This window comes from Mytilus californianus, unplaced genomic scaffold (genome assembly GCF_021869535.1).
Source record: "Mytilus californianus isolate M0D057914Y unplaced genomic scaffold, xbMytCali1.0.p SCAF_12, whole genome shotgun sequence".
NCBI lineage: Eukaryota > Metazoa > Mollusca > Bivalvia > Mytilida > Mytilidae > Mytilus > Mytilus californianus.
This window is the reverse complement of record NW_026262604.1, coordinates 9,366,719-9,383,703: the sequence shown is the minus strand read 5'-3', so window position 1 is coordinate 9,383,703 and position 16,985 is coordinate 9,366,719. Positions and strand designations below refer to the sequence as shown.

Below are 16,985 nucleotides of genomic sequence, written 5' to 3'. Positions count from 1 at the left end.
CGGCGCGCGCTTTCACCACGTGATCAGCAGCCTGACTTTGCAGTGCAATCTCTTTTGCATTTTTTTTTTTTTTCACACAAAAAAATCATTCATTTATTAGTTGTTTTAATATGAATTATTCTATCAATTTATTAAAATTTTGGCAAGTCTGTTCAATCAAGAATTTTTCTTTAAAAACACTTGGTTTTATCATTGTTATATTAGACATAGCTATAGTTTTATCAAAGAAATGGGAGGTACAGAAGAAATCCGTATTTTTTGTGGTTAATACCTGACTTGATTTAAATTGTATTTTTTTTTAAACTGGATCCCAGTTATTATACTTCAAGGACCAGAAGAAAAAAAGCATCAACAATGATTTGGTTTGTCAAGACAAATTTAAAAATTTATATGCTTATCACACCTCAAGCTGAATGAACATAAAACAACACATCAAGTTTTAAGTCGATGTTCCTGTATATAAAACAAAAAGCAACAGCATAGCCATAAAACAATTAGGTAAAAAACTTGACCTGAGAACTTGACACAGTCATGACAGTATAGAAAAGAGCTTCATTTATTTCAGGAAATATCTAAATATATATACAGATATAGGAGCTTATGTAATTCCTCCCAGGTGGCAAGATTACAAAACCCTTCCTGACACAGAATTCCAAAAGGGTTTAAGAGCATTGTTTCTTCAATCTTCAATCTTTGTCGTGATGACAGGGTAATCTCTCTTGTAAATTATCCTCTCTTGTAAAATTTTAATCACTAATGTAGTTTCTCCTTTGTACTTAGATATTGTAGGTGGCGCTTTTTTAAAAAATATTAAAAAAAAAATGTACTAAAAAAAAAAAATTGGTTAATCAGATAATTGAAATGACATGAAAAATTAAAAAAATTGTATTAAATTATCCACTAAAACGGTTTGTTTCTCTATGTACTCCGCTAATAGTTGAGTGATATTTTCTGAATTTGGCAAATTGATTGTTAATAAATTGTCTATATCGGTTGGAATATGTCCTGTTATGAAGTATATTTGATGAAATAATTTGTATCTAGCATCTGAATACAGATCACATTCAAAAAGGTAGTGTTGTACATTTTCTTTTTGTTTGCAGTGATCGTACAGGTTTCAGAGTTAATATGCTGGTTTATTATAAATTGGTATGCATTTAATTTGGAATAACCTGTTTGTAAACTGTTGATTATGTTGTACAAATTTTTTTGACGGGAAGTCTTTTTTTACTTTATTTTTAACTTCAGGATGAAATCTGAAATAATGACGTCCAGCATTGCTGTTTTCCCATCTGCGTTGCCATTTTTTGTAACGGAATTTCTAGCTGCCTTTTTTACATCTTGTTTTGTAAATACTATGTCATCATGATCAACTGCTAGTATTTCAACTTCTTTAGCAGCTTCTTTTGCCAAGGTGTCTGCCTCATCATTTCCTTTTATGTTGGCATGGCCTGGTGTCCAGTTTAAGTTGATTAAAATTCCATGTTCATTTAAATTTTTTATTTTTCCTTTTATTTCGTTAATGGTTTGATGATAGTTGTCACTTTTCCAATTTAGAGTTAAGATTCCTAATGCGGTTTGACTGTCAGAAAATATAGTTAAAGTTTCAATTTGTGTTTTTGAAAAAGATTCTATGTAATCAAGTACAATTTTTATTGCTCTCAGTTCAGCTAACAAGATTGATCCTTTGTTAGAGACAGGTCTTTTTAATTTTTCTTCTTGATCATTGATGTAAATTATAGCTCCAGCACCGCATGGGCCTGGATTTCCCAAACATGACCCATCTGTAAATGCGACTGCTATGTTTGGAGTTTGAGATTTGAGTTGTTCAGAGATAATTTGTTTTCCTTCCTCTATTTGGGCTGTTGTTCTGGATTTTGAGCTGCCTATATTATGCCAGTAGTCAGGGGCTCTGATAATTGATACCAGACCTTGGTATTCATACTGAGGTTCGATCTTGTTTATATCAACCAATTCTGTGTCTCTCATGTCTTCTGTTTGTTGATACATTTTTCCTAATGGTGATATAAATTTTTCTGGATGTTCCTCCTCTTTTCAAATTTCAAATTTTCTTTTAATTGGGACATTGTTTTTAATCACAGGGGCTAGGGGAACTTATAAAGTTATGTTAGCATATCTGTTTTGTATGCCCTTATAAGTTATAATTTTACATGTTCACCCTAAGTTCTTCCGCCCTATTTTAAAAAAAAATATATCATATATCTGGTAATTCAAAAAGGTTTTTATATACTTCTGCAGACATTGATATTTTAATTTATATAATAAAAGGGATTCTGAGTCAAAAGCAATTTTCTGATTTGGCAGCCTCAAAATCCCTTATCAAGCTCTATTAAGTCTATTGGGGATTTTTTTTGCTGTCTAACTCACCTCAAACTGGCGCCTTGTACACCTATGATACAATTCCTTACACCCTAAGCAGGTACATGTAGGAATTGATTATCAGACACATCAGCCTTTCAGAATACATTAAAATTTTAAAAATACCTTATTGTAAAATGCTGAAAGTAGTTCAAATTATGGTTGAATTCCACCCCTGAGTAAAACCAACAACAATAAAATTAATGCAAGTTAAAATAAAGAACAGAAAACAAAATCAAAATGTATTAGATCCCTATTCCCCCTCCCTGTACATTTTGTAGCTACTGCACTAGGATTAATGGTTCTCCCATCTAGCCATCCACCTGATCACTACTATAACTCCCCTCCACTCACAATGCTTTAAATAGAACAAGCGCTATTTCTGACGGCTACCAAGGAAGAACTTCCAACCAATTAGGCTGTGCACTAGAGATAGATAGGTTTCGAATGGCATAATTTGAGGTTGAGTTACTTCCCTTGTCTACCATTTTTGAGGGGTAAATGGTTGATTTCTTATTTGACTAACCAAATTGAAACATGGGATACACAAATTTTAAAAGTGTACTAGATTGAAGTGATGAATTTAGCAATGCTTTAAGAAACAAGAATTGCTTAGAAAATCCCTTTAAGTAAAGTCTAGTGGTCAGTGTAACAAGTTGAATTTGGCTGATTTATGAAGGAATTTGTGCACTTAGACCTCCAACATGGAGACAAAAGGAAGGTACAAAAATGTAATACTTGCTCAATTTGTGTCAATTGAAAAAGTGCTTTCCCTAAGTACCATAAATAAGAAGATGTGGTATGATTGCCAATGAGACAACTCTCCACCAGAGACCAAATGATATAGAAGTTAACAACTATAGGTCACCATACAGCCTTCAATAATGAGCAAAAAAACATACAGCATAGTCTGCTATAAAAGGTCCTGAAATAAGAAATGTAAAACAATTCAAATGAGAAAACAAACATCCTGATTTATACATGTACAAAACAATGAACGAAAAACAATGTTTGTCTTACTTTTTTGTTTATCATGTTTATATACATATAAATATATTTCATGTATTTGTTATGTTTATTTATAGATTAAACAGCTAAAAATAGATTGTGATCATGGAGAAATAATAAAACAAAAGATACCAATGTTTGATGTCTATAATTATGGGTAAGGTTGTAAATGAAGGGTACATGTATTTAATTATTTAGTTATTTGAAGGATTTTTTTCATGTTTTTCAACAGGTTGAAAATGTGAGCATCTCATGTCTGTCAACTTTTCCAATTTCTGGACAAATTCCAAATGGTCATGATGGTCATTATTAATTTTGAGCTCTGATTTCTCAAGAATGAAAACTAAATGACCGGTCGAGTTGGATAAGCATCTTTAGATAGGTCATTGCTGGGAAGTTGACCAACGGAGAAGAGGTGCCTCATTACAAATAAAATTGTTTATCCAATAACTTGGTTCTGACAAGATACGGAAGTCAAAAGCGGTAAAGGACAAATAGCTTGAAAATAAACAGAAAAGGGGATTTTAAAGTTCTATAATGTTTTGATTTCGCTTATTTATCTAAAACTAATCTCAAATTTACAATTGGCCTACCATAAGATTTTTTGGGAGGAAAATGGGTTGGGGGAGGGGGGGGGAGGCAAACAACAGTTCAATAATTTATCATTTATTTGGTTTTCATCTCTTCATTAACTTTAAAACATCGCACAGGCTCACAGTGAAGAAAATATTAGTCAAGATATAATCTGCCAGGTTCATGTGAGCTAGCATTGAAAAATAATTCAAAATTTGCCTCTAGATTCTTTAGTTTAAAGTTGGGTTTTTAATACAATTTCACTTGCCCGCGGACAAGTGGTCACAACAAATATTTCCACACCCCTGCAGTTATTGTATCATCGTAATTGTGTCACAATTATTGTGTAATAGTAATTGTGTCACAGTGACAGTAATCCAAATTAAGCTTTTTTAAGATGGTACATAACACTACAGGGAGATAACTCTGTAAAAATCAGCTCAACGTTTTAATCACGTTCTATTGTTAAGGAAATATTAAGCTTCTCAATGATCAAAATTAGTGTTTGTCAAACTGCTATATACATGTCTATCCAATGAAATTTTTCCCATAAAGTGTGTGGTTCAAGTTTTTTGAAATTTTTATATTTTTGTCAAAGGGTCAAAGTAAATATTTTGTCAAAAATTTATGAAAATTAAACGAGCTAATTAATTTTAGTCAAGGTGTTTGGTACCACCTTAAGGCATCTGATGGCTGTCCCATTGAAACATACATGGTACATGTACCTAGGGAAAGCACTTTGAACATAGTGTCGCCACCAGTAAAAGCAATTTACGATGCCTGCATACATTTTTAACTTATATTTACAACAAATTTCACATCCGACCATAGTGGCCAATTGAAATTGCCTCCCCTGGGTCCCATTTAATTTTGAATAGAATAGTCCTGAAAATAAAACACAACAGCCATGATAGGTGCACCACATATATACATTGGGGTTCTGTGGTCGGGTTGTTGTCTCTTTGACACATTCCCCATTTCCATTCTCAATTTTATTGGGGGGGGGGGGGGGGGAGTCTTCTAAAACTCTATACTGCTGGTATATGGTGCAACCGTGAAATTTGATCAGTCAAAAAGCATTGAACATATATATAATCGTTGGCTTTATGCAGTCACTGACCATATAAAGCCTTGTTTATGACCTTGATAACATGTTTCTATAGAGTTTTATCTATGACGTCATGAAAGAATGCAGGTTCACATGTTTTACCCTGTCTGCTTTAAATTCAAAATTGTTTTTTTTTCTACCCAAAATGTTTCATTTGGAGCCGCTGTAAGAGTTGTAGTATAAAGAAAACAACAATTCATTGTCTTAAAATAAATATTCCATTTGTACTCATCTCAAAACAGCAAAGCCACACATTTAACCTGTTTCTTACCTCTTGAACAAATTAATTTTATATTTAGAGATATAATATGTAGTTTTTATGCCCCACCTACGATAGTAGTAGGGGCATTATGTTTTCTGGTCTGTGTGTCCATTCGTTCATCTGTCCATTCGTCTGTTAGTCCGTCTGTCCCGCTTCAGCCTCGTTAAAGTTTTTGGTCAAGGTAGTTTTTGATGAAGTTGAAGTCCAATCAACTTGAAACTTAGTACACATGTTCCCTATGATATGATCTTTCTAATTTTAATGCCAAATTAGAGTTTTGACTCAAATTTCATGGTCCACTGAACATAAAAAATGATAGTGTGAGTGGGGCATCCGTGTACTATGGGCACATTCTTGTTCTATATTTATTTCACAGAGATATTTCTGAATTCCACTTTTTGTGGATAATGTCTCACAATTTCTTAAATATACATTGTACATGTATACAAACTGACTTCTCAAACATTTTTTTTTCATTTTATTTTATTTTATAGAAATGGATGAAAGTCTGAAGATTATTCATGTGCTTGGAATAAGTAACTAAAGTGGTCAAAGGTATTTTGTTGTTTTGATTAGAACAATTTCGGAAAATCTAGTAACAGCAATCTGATTAAAATATAGATTAATGTCACACATGTACATGTACACATACCCCTACGCTAGGATAAAACACATTATACTGCAACTAGTTGTGTTTATTTCCCAAATATAGTAACACATCTATATTTTGTGCAATGTCAATTTCATCATGGATCACTTTTTCCACAATCAGGGGTTCATTTAGGGATGAAAATATGTTGGAAATTTGTGTTACAAATTAGATAGCTATATATCAATCTATTAATTTAAATTGCAGTATAAAAACAATATTAGATCAATATCAGAAAAATATAAACTTTTTTGTATTCGGCTCAAAACTGGGCAAGGGCTCGGTATAACCTTGACCTTCCACAGTTTCTTAGCCTCATACAAAAAAGTTTATATTTTTCTGACATTGACCTAATATTGTATATTTATCTAATGATAAAAATGTTATACCCTTCAGATAACTTCATTGCACATATGTACATAATATATAAATATCTAGCAAATAAATTCTGCTCATACGAGTACAAGGGACTCTTTAGAACTTTGCTCCCTGTTGAATATAAAAATAAGATGTGGTGTGATTTCAAATGATTGATTGATTGATTGTTGGTTGCTTAACGTCCAGTGGCAAATATTTCATGCATATTCAGGACGAGAACAAGTTCACAATAAATACAATAGGTAGGTTCTGTAATAGATTAAGGGATTAAGGTCGGAGAAATTTAGACTGCCACGGGAAATGAGGGTATATTGGATAGGGACAGAAATTTAGCCTTGCAACAGGTCACCTACGGACCCCTCAAAGAGTTGTTGCAAGGGTTCTTAACGTGCAAAGAGCGTGGCACTCTCTTTACACGAGGCATCGGATTTAACGTCCCCATTCTGACCGGACGTGGCTGCAAATTTGTACATCCCGCACAGCCAAACGGACGCCCCACTTTAGCACGGGTTTTACTGCCGGTCGGAGGAAGACCAATGGTGACCATACTTCTATTCCCCAGTCACCCTTGGGGGGGATTTCAAATGAGTCAGCTATTTACCAAAGACCAACAGACAGATGTAAACAACTAAGTCACTATGCTGCTTCCAACAATGGGCAAATCCAATATCATATAGTATTAAAACCATGATGTATCAAAGGCCCCTGGCATGACAAAATGTGAATCAATTCAAAAGAGAATACCAAATGCCTGATTTATGCTAAAGATAATAAATGAATATGGCAGACACCAAAGAATGACAACAACTGAATTACAGGCTCTTGACTAGGACAAGCAGATGCGGATCCAGGATTTTGAAAAAGGGGGGCCCCATAGGCCCTGAAACTAGAAAAAATTTGTAGTGGAACCGGTAAAAAGTCTTGATTAACCATAACTGAAGCTCCATAAGGGGGGGGGGGGGGGATGGGCGCGCACCCCAAGCACCCCCTAAATCCGCCTTTGACAAAGAATGAAGACTAAATTTTGAATTTGAGTTGAAAAACAACATTAAAAGTGCAGTTCCTCAAAATCAGAAATATCTTTGATCTGCATGAATAATAAATAGTTCTAGTTATCTCCCTTGGACCTTTAAAGTTGTAGATCAAGTAAGATATTACAAAAACAAATACTGATTATGAATATTAAATATTAAAGTTAATTATGATGATTTAACATAGGTCACATAAGGTGTTGACCTTTCTTTTCTATTTATAGCATGGTAAGAAATAAATCTTGGCATTGCAAGCAAATTTTTCCTAGTTAAAAAAATTCAACTGTATTTGTGAAAATAGTTCATCTTTCTAATCATAAAAATGTACAGTAAGATAATTTGTAAAAATTATCACTAATTATATGTTTACATTATTACAAGAAGAAAAAAAAAAAAACGTTGATAGCATGTCCTGTACATATCTGCTTATTAATTTCAGATTTTGTAAATATATTGAAAAAAGGTTTTCAAAGATATTGTAAGTGAAATTATTATGATTTAACAATAGAAAAGGCATGTCCATCCAAAAGGGAAGGTAGGATGGACAGAAGTTTGGCCAATTCTGTGAGCACTCCTTCTGTGGAAATATAAACAATCATATTCAGTGTTCTTCAAAACTGACAGTCCTATCAGTCCTTCTTCTTTCAGTTTCCAGCAATCCTTCATAAGTAATAGATTATTTCATATTACCATCTTTTGACTCTGGATTATATGATTTTACGACAGGTAACCTAATCTGTGTTAGGACATCCTGGTACTCGGTCAAGTAAGAGCAACCAAATGAACTAAAATCAAACATATAATCGGTGCAATTTGGGGGAAAAGTTTACTGTTTTTCAGATGATTTTGTTGTGTATAGAAAACATAAAACAGAAAATTTCCTTCCCAAATTGTACCGATTGAAAGCTTGATTTTACTCTTTTAAATTGCTCTTACTTGACAAAGTACCAGGATGTCCTACTAAAGAGTATGTAACCTGTCGAAAAAATATAAACTCAGTAATATGAAAATAGTCTATTGAAGCTTATTCGCCGGGCGTCGACTATAAAATTTGATTTGTTATTCTGATTACTAAAACCAGGTATGTCTTCCAATTTTAGTGTAGTGACGGTCCTGATGTCCAATTATTTTTTTAGGCTTTTTGGTATTTAGTATAGCTCCTGATCACAATGTACCGGGCATATCAATATTTCAATTTCATATGGAACCATAATTTTGTGCAAATTGGCCTTGTATGATTTACACTTATGGAAATAATTGATAGCAAAACATTGACTGCAAATACATGTACAGGACCACAATATTTTCACTGTGACCACCAGTTTGTAGTCTGTGATCCTAATGACCACCATGCTAAAAGAAAGAGAACTCTGCATATTATAAATAATTGTTTCCTTAATTTCACTGAAAATGCAAATTATACTTGCCTGGGTCCTTGGTCATAAAACTTTACTCGGTAGTTGGAGTACAAAATTTATGCTCGAAACACAAAATCCAGTATTTTGATTGGTCGATTTATGTGTTTCAGTAAGATTATCCTACTTGAAAGTTTAATGACCGTAAACCCTTAAAGGGAAGTAACTACTGTTGATGCCTTATTATAAGTGGGATACTGTGGATTCAGTTGTATTTTTGAATTAGCTTTCGCCGTGATATAGCCTTTTTGCGCAAAGGCAGCGTAAAGCAAACACCAATCAATCGGTTATATTCGTGGAGACCAATTTTCATGGATTGAGGGACAATCTTGGATATTTGATTTTATGGTTTTCCTAATCTGAAAAATGGCAATAAAAATTTTTCATTTCGTTAAACATTTAGATTTGTGATTTACCTTTACCCTTGAAATCCACCAAAAAAGGTATCCAACAAATAATAATGAATCCACAGTACTAATTTTGGTGGATTTGGAGGGTATAGGTCAACTGCAAATTTAAATATTCAGTGAAATACAAATTTCCTGTAGGCATAAGCTTGTATAACAATTTGTAAAATCCATGAAATCAAGACTCCCCAGGTTTTCAACTGTTCCTGAATTCATGAAAATTGGGACTGCTGAAACAAAAATGAATGCACATACTTCTGTCTTTGAATTAGATTTTTTTTTAAAACTAGGAAAAAGTTGCGAAATTCTAAAGTGTTTGGAGTTTTTGAATTGATGTTAAAACATTCATAAATGCAGTGTCTTGAATTTTTATAGGTACCAGTAGAAGTAAAATGGCCGACATGTTTCATGGACTGGAAGAAGTTACTAGTTTTAGTGAAAACAGTGAAGACATTCCGAGTATTTTCCAACAGTTTGATGTGCTGGTAACCAATAGAAATAAAAATAAGAAGGACGATTTAGTCGAAAACTTGAGGAAACCAGGTCACAACCACGCTTTGGATAAAATGATGCTTCAGCATTTGAATAAAAAGTTGAAACCGAAAAGAAAAGTGAGCAGCGTTCCTTTACTGTACATTCCCGGTGAAACAAACTCATCAATAGTTACGATTGATCAAGAAACATTCAGGGGTTTAGTTGGAAACCCAAAACCAAAACAAAGACAAAGTAGAAAAAAGGAACCAAAGACAAATGATTTGGAAGATAGTAAGGTACCCATATCACAAACATTACCTTTTGAAATTGAAACTGTTTTACAGGAAGTTGAAACTGTTCAGTTGAATGAGGGTAACTGTGTTAAAAATCAAAAAGTGGAATGTGCTATTTGCGGGGTGAAATTTGAGAACAGTTTAAGGTTAAAACAACACTCTCGGGTGCATAGAAGATGTATAAACAACGGTAGAAGATATTCACCAAAGAAGACATTGTGTTACCCTTATTTAATTCCAGAAAATTTTGCAAATAGAATTAACAGTCATGGTGGGGATATGTCTAATAAAGATGGTAATAAAAAAGGACAACTTTCAACAAAAACTGTAGGACAATGTCCTCAAGACATTTCATCATCAGTCGCCATGCCGATAGTTTTAACCAATGGAAAAACAACTTGTGTATCAATTAATGAAAACCTTGTGAATACCTTCTCTGATCCTAAAAATGGAGCAATTCTTTCAAATATTTTGCAGAACTTTGTACAACAGGACAAAAACAATAGCACAAATTCTAATTCAGACAGAAGCGAAAATTCTCAGCCGATAACAATTACAGATATTGTTCTTTCAGATAAAAATTTGTCAGAAACAGATGCCCATTTGATAGTATCTGATGAGTCTGTTTGTACTAAAGGCAATAAACACATTACCTCAAATATTTATGAAAGCTCTAAATCCATTAACAGTAAAAGAGAATTCAGTGGTAGCGTAAATTCCAATTTTAGCAATACTGAAAACGTTCGACAGAAGATCACAAAACGTAAAAGCAAGATAGAAAATCTGAGCAATGGTAATGCCGAATCCGAAAGTAAAATGGTGGAGGACAGGAGTGAGAATGTTTACAATGATTCAAATAGTAACCAATCAGAACCTTGTGTTGAAGAAATTAACCAATCAGAATCTTTTGTTGACAAAACAAACGATACAGTAAGAACACAGTGTAATACACATAGAAATATGAATACAAATATAAATATGAAAAGTTCTTCCAAAAGCTCTTCTTTTTGTCAGAACACTTTTACGCTAACAGCGGAAATTCATGCTCCAGCATTTGATAATGCTTGTAATTGGAGAATATCTAATAATGAGGTAAAAACTTTCAATGGTGAATCGTGTCAGGGAATTGAAAATGCTAGTGAAACTGAAACAGAACAAGAAAAATCTGCTCATTCAGAATATATGCCAAGTATACAAGAACTTGAGAAAGGTGCATTAATGGCATTGAAGAAATTATCAGCACAGACAAGTCCAAGGAAGGGAATTTACTCCCCATCAGCACTGGCAAGTCCAATGAAAGGAAGTAACTCTTTATCAGCACAGGCTGCAAGTCCAGTAGAGGAAGGTAACTGTTTATCAGCACAGGCAAGTCCAATGAAGGAGGTTAACTCATTATCAGCACAGACAAGTCAAACTATGGGAAGTCCAAAGAAGGGCAGTAACTCTTTATCAGCACAGGCTGCAAGTCCAATGAAGGGAAGTAACTGTTTGTCAGCACAGGCAAGTCCAATGAAGAGGGTTAACTCGTTATCAGCACAGACAAGTCTAATGAAGGGAAGTAACTCTTTATCCAATAGAACTCCATGCAAGAGAAGAATGCTTGTTAGGTCTGTGCAGAAAGACCATTGTAATGGGGATCAGTCAAGTTATAATGCTGAACAAAGGGAGATAAGTTTTCCAGTGACTGAAAAGAGTACAAATAGGGGAGATAATGTCAGAACTTTGTGCAATCAAACTGAAACAAACGGGTCTCCTTGTACTAGAATGGTGGAATTTGTCAAACAAATAGAACAAATCTGCAAAAATAAACATTGCTTAGGAATAAATGATCTGGAAGGTAAACAAAGTCAAAACGAAAGTGAGGTTATGATTTCTGATAGAAATGGAGAGTCCTCAGTTTTTTCGAGTCCGCCATATTTGGATGATTTATCATTCAGAAACACAACAAAATACTGTGGAATTTCGTTAAACAATGACCAACAAAATGAAGGAATTGAAACTATTCAGAACCACCAAGATTATATTTTAAATGATTCTTTTTGCTCAAGAACATCTAGTTACTATGACAACATGAAGCGATACAAAAGCTGGAAGAATCAGTCTGTTGATTCAGAAAAATTAAATTCTAATCATAGAAATCATGTTTGTGATTTGGAAGATCGAGCTGTGATTTTAAACAATAATCATGTTTGTGATTTTGATGATCAGTCTGTTATTTTGAACAATAATCATGATTCTGATGAAGTTATTCAAAACTCATGCAAATCGGGTGATGAGGCTCACATTTTAGATAATGAAGACAAAAATTCAGAGAAATTAACAGCAGGATTTTGTGTGCGTAAAAATAACTCAAATAGGCTCAAAGAAGATGGTAAAATTGCACACAATTCTGACACACCAAACTTTCCGACAGCAGAATGTTCTGAGCTTGACGGTAAGATGCAAGAAAATAGGAATATTGCACAAAATTTAACAGGATGCTATGAGCTTAAAAATATGAATGAAGTAAATGCAACAGTTACACAAAATTTTGAAAGACCTTTAGCAGATTTGTGTGAGCTTGAAAACGTGCAAGAAGATAATTGTAATGTTTTTGAGAACGATGAAATTTGCTATCATACAGAAACTGACATTTTCACTGATGGAAGCATTGAACAAAGCCCCAGGATGACACAGATTGTAGATCCAAGTCACAAGGAGGCTTTTCTAAGATATAGACAATTGCATTATGACGACAGCATTTTAAGAGATGAAAATAATGAAATATTGGATCATGATGCAAGTTTGTCAAATTTCAGTTCTTCAGGGAAAATAAGAAATCAACAATTGTTCAAAAGAAAAATATTTGAAGATGAAACTAGTCTGGTTGCTATGCAGACAGTTAATAATGATCTTGAACAAATCACATTGATTGATGAAAAGGGAGATATTTTTGAATGTTTACAAAATCAGAAAAAGGGAGATAATCAGGAATTGACGTTTGCTGATTATAACAAAAACACACAAAACAGATCATCTATAGCAAAGAATTTATTTAAAAACTTTTGCAAAAAAAGAAGTTCAGGATCAGATACTGATTGTAATGTCTATGCGGAAATTATGAAGTTACCAAAAAATAAAGATCAGTATGAAGTTTGTTACGAAACTACAAGTACCGATGATTCTGATGCGTCTGATCAAGGAGAACTCCTTCATAGAAAGACAACTGATCACAAATCTTTGTTGTTGAAGTGTTCTAGACTTTGTTCATATCTTGAAAATATGGAACGTATGAAGTGCCAAAAAAGACTTCTCAAATGTAGTGTAAAAGACAAAGTGTTGAAGACTCAGAAAAAATCTAAAAAATTGAAAAGTAATGAGAGCAGTGCTCACAAGTCTGAGGCATTTGATAAAAACACGAACAAGGGTAAAAATTTTAAAAATGTTTCAAAAGATACAAAAAAGAAGGAGCGAAATAGTGATAGATTGATTAAAGATCGTGATACTTTACAATCTCAAAATAGCAGGAAAAGAAAAGTGGAGCTACGCGATCTCCATGATGGAAACTCAGTTGGAAAATGTAGGAAAGTTTGCAATAGTAAAAGAGATGATATTAGGCAGGATAATGAAGAGCAGAGGAAAGAAGACAGCAAACTAAACAGCGGAAAATTGGCAAGTACGGACGATAAATTAAAGACCAGTAACAAAAACATTAATGAGAAATGCAGTACTGTGAATAACAGGAAGAAAGAATTGGAACTAGATAACAATATAAATTTGAGGAAAAGTCCAAGAAAACGCTTTGTAAAAAGTCCTGATAAAACTGAAAATCTAAATCAACGTAAGGAAAGAATAAACTGTGTTATGAGTCAAAAGAAGGCTTCTCAAAAACAAAGACCGTCAAAATTATCTACTACAGAACCATCTGATAGCTGTGTAAGGAGCTTACGTAAAAGTCCAAGAAAAAGTCCAGCAAAATTGATTTTGACAGAAACTGGAGGAAAAATTTTACGAAAAAGTCCTAGAAAAACTGGAAGTTCTTTAAAAGTAATTTGTTTGTCTGAAGAGGAAATCAGCCTCAAAAATGGTCCTAGGAAAACTGTTAGTCCTTCAGAAGTCATCTGTTTGTCTAAAGATGAAATTATCCCTAGGAAGAGTCCTAGGAAAACAGTCAGTTGTTCAGAAGTCATCTGTATGTCTAAAGATGAAATCATCCCAAGAAGGGGTCCTAGGAAAACAGTTAGTCATTCAGAAGTCATCTGTTTGTCTAAAGATGAAATCATCCCAAGAAAGAGTCCTAGGAAAACAGTTAGTCATTCAGAAGTCATCTGTTTGTCTAAAGATGAGATCATCCCAAGAAAAAGTCCTAGAAAGTTGAAATGCAAATACAATTGTGTTATGGACTGCTGTAGTTCAGTTAACAGAGATAAAAAACTAAATCTCAATGTTAGCAAGTCAGATAGTCTTCAGAAGAAGTCAAGTTTTGACAAATGTAATGAAAAGGGAGAAAAACTACAAACAAAAAACTTTGCTGGTAAAAAGCAAACAAAAATGACAATTAATGCAAAAGGAAAAAATGAGAGTGTTAAAAACTCAAGGAAAGAAATAAAAGAAAATGAGAAGAAAGGAGAAAATAATGAAAAAATTGAAAGTCAGGTTAAATGTAAAGGAAAAACAGAGAAAGATAAGTTAAAAATAAAATTGTTTAGTAATATGTCAGGGAAGGAAAGAATGGCAAGAGTGACAAAGTCAGGAAGAAAAACTGATGTTAATAATTCATACCTCCCACTTGCTACTAAAAATAGAAATAATGGTCACAAACTCAGGGGCTGTAAGAATACTTGTGAAAGTGATTTGTTGGATAGGTCAAAAACCAATTTCTCCTTACCTAAACAGAAAAGTGATAGGGGCAAAAATGAAAGAGTGGAATTACTTGCAAATAAGTCTAGTAAGAAACTGAAGATAAGTCCTGTAAAATGTGTTCAGGATTTTCCTCCAAATAAAGTCCCTTGTTTTAAGACACCTGAAAAAGTGTTAGATTTAAAAGAATCATCTAATGTTTGTGTACAAAGTGCTGAAAAAATGACCCCAAAAAAACGCTGGAAAGCATTATTCCACAGCCAGGCAAATGAGAATAAACATATAGAATCTATTGTTCATAGCAAAAACAACCAATCAGAATTTAGTGTTGACCAGAGAAACCAATCAGTATCTAGTATTGTTGAAGAAAGTAGCCAATCAGGAACTAGTACTAGTGCTGTTGATAAGAATAACCAATTAGAATCTAATTTTGACAAAAGAAATCAATCAGTGTCTAGTAATGTTAAAGAAATTAGCCAATCAGAATCTAGTATTGCTGGTAAAAGTAACCAATCAGAATATAGCAGAGGCAACAGGAGCCAAGATAAATGTACTGAACCTGAATCTTGCAAAGATAAAACATTCGTGCTGAATTCTCAAAAGACTTGTACAGAACTGATTGAGACTCAAAACATACATAATTCTGAGAATATCTCTCAAATTCCATATTTTTTGTCATTTGTTCACAGTGAAACTACAGAAAATAATAACAATGTAGAATTAAGTGTTAATGACGAAAGAAACCAGACAGAACCTTGTGTTGAAATAATTAACCAATCAGAATCTTGTGTTGACAAAAATAACCAATTAGAACCTTGTGTAAAAAGAAGTAACCATTCAGAATCTTGTGATGACAAAAGTAACCAATTAGAATCAAGTATTGGAAAAATCAACCAATTAGAATTCAGTGTTGCCAAAGTTAGCCAATCAGATTTAAGTATTGACAGAAGTAACCAATTAGAATCAGGTTCATTAACTATTATGCCAACAGCAGAGATTGAAAATTCAGAACATTCTATAAATGAATCTGATGATGAATTTGATAGTGATGAATCATGGTTAGATGCAAGTTTTTCTTGTGCAAGATTTATACAATACAGTCAAGTTAGGAATTCACTCAGAACACTACCATTCATTGAGCAAATGAGATTGTAGAATAGTTTCTAATGTGTTACCATGGTGACTGGTTACTAGGGTTTTGAATGAAACAATCATGTTGATTTAGTATTAGAATATATTATGACAGGTCATTACATTTAAGAGGGTCTGGATAGGGAGTCCTTCATTTCTTTATTTTTAACTTTTTAGAACATTTTTCTCTATTCCTTTTTACCCTTATTCTCTATTCTTTATATTTCAGCACCCTATTATTCTCTATACCTTATTTTTTGGCCCATTTTTCTCTATTCTTTATATTTTTGGCTCTTTATTTTGCAATATGAACCCATTATTCTCTATTTTGTAACCCCCATCCAGACCCTCATTTAAATTTCAGGCAAGAGGAAAAAAAATCAAATTGAGACAACTATTAATTGGTATTTTAAAGTTCTTTGGTTTTTAATCATATTAAGGAAAGATTTTTTAGATAGAAATTATTTTCTTTCAACAGTGACAGTTGTAAATATACCTAAAATACTGTGGAGATTAGAAAAAAACATGAATAAATGACTTTTCTATTAAAAAGAACAACTGAAATTTAATTGTTTTGGTTAAAAAATTCAAATTATTAAACATTGCATTCTTGGCTTCACAAAGTAAGGTCACATTTTATTGTCTGAAATTGGTCTAGTCCCAGTTCGCAGATTGTTAGTCTTGCATCAATAGTTATGTTTGCAAAGGAGACTGTATGCAAATGTCCTTTTTGGCCCCTTGAAATTGAATATGATAAATCTCTAAATAAACTTCTTCCAGATGTTCAAAACACGGAATTCTGTCAAATAACAGTATTGAAATATTAGAGAACTTTATCTTACACATTTGCTTTTGGCTTTCAAAATCTTCCATTTGAGGGGGACTATATTTATAAAAATTGTTTACTGTCAGATTCCTCAGTCACATTAAGGATGTTTGCTCCTCTATTTATAAATAACAAGATTTTTTAAAAGTCTGTTATAAATTAATAGTATATAAATAAGGGAAATTTAAAAGTAGAAAAAAATGATGCGTCAG

The 16,985-nt window shown here is 33.1% G+C and overlaps 1 protein-coding gene across 2 annotated transcripts; it reads left to right on the top strand.

Annotated features, from left to right (window-relative positions):
- The first annotated feature begins 329 nt into the window (after positions 1–329).
- On the top strand, positions 330–16,505 carry LOC127721324 (uncharacterized). Of its 2 annotated transcripts, none has more exons than XM_052228058.1 (4): positions 330–498; positions 3,465–3,544; positions 5,825–5,885; positions 9,586–16,505. In XM_052228058.1, exon 4 carries the CDS (start codon positions 9,603–9,605, stop codon positions 15,969–15,971), a length of 6,369 nt encoding a protein of 2,122 aa, XP_052084018.1. In that variant the 5' UTR covers positions 330–498; positions 3,465–3,544; positions 5,825–5,885; positions 9,586–9,602; the 3' UTR covers positions 15,972–16,505. The 2 variants fall into 2 exon arrangements, with proteins under 2 accessions (XP_052084018.1, XP_052084019.1); XM_052228059.1 differs by having other exon boundaries at positions 333–362.
- The last annotated feature ends 480 nt before the right edge of the window (positions 16,506–16,985 follow it).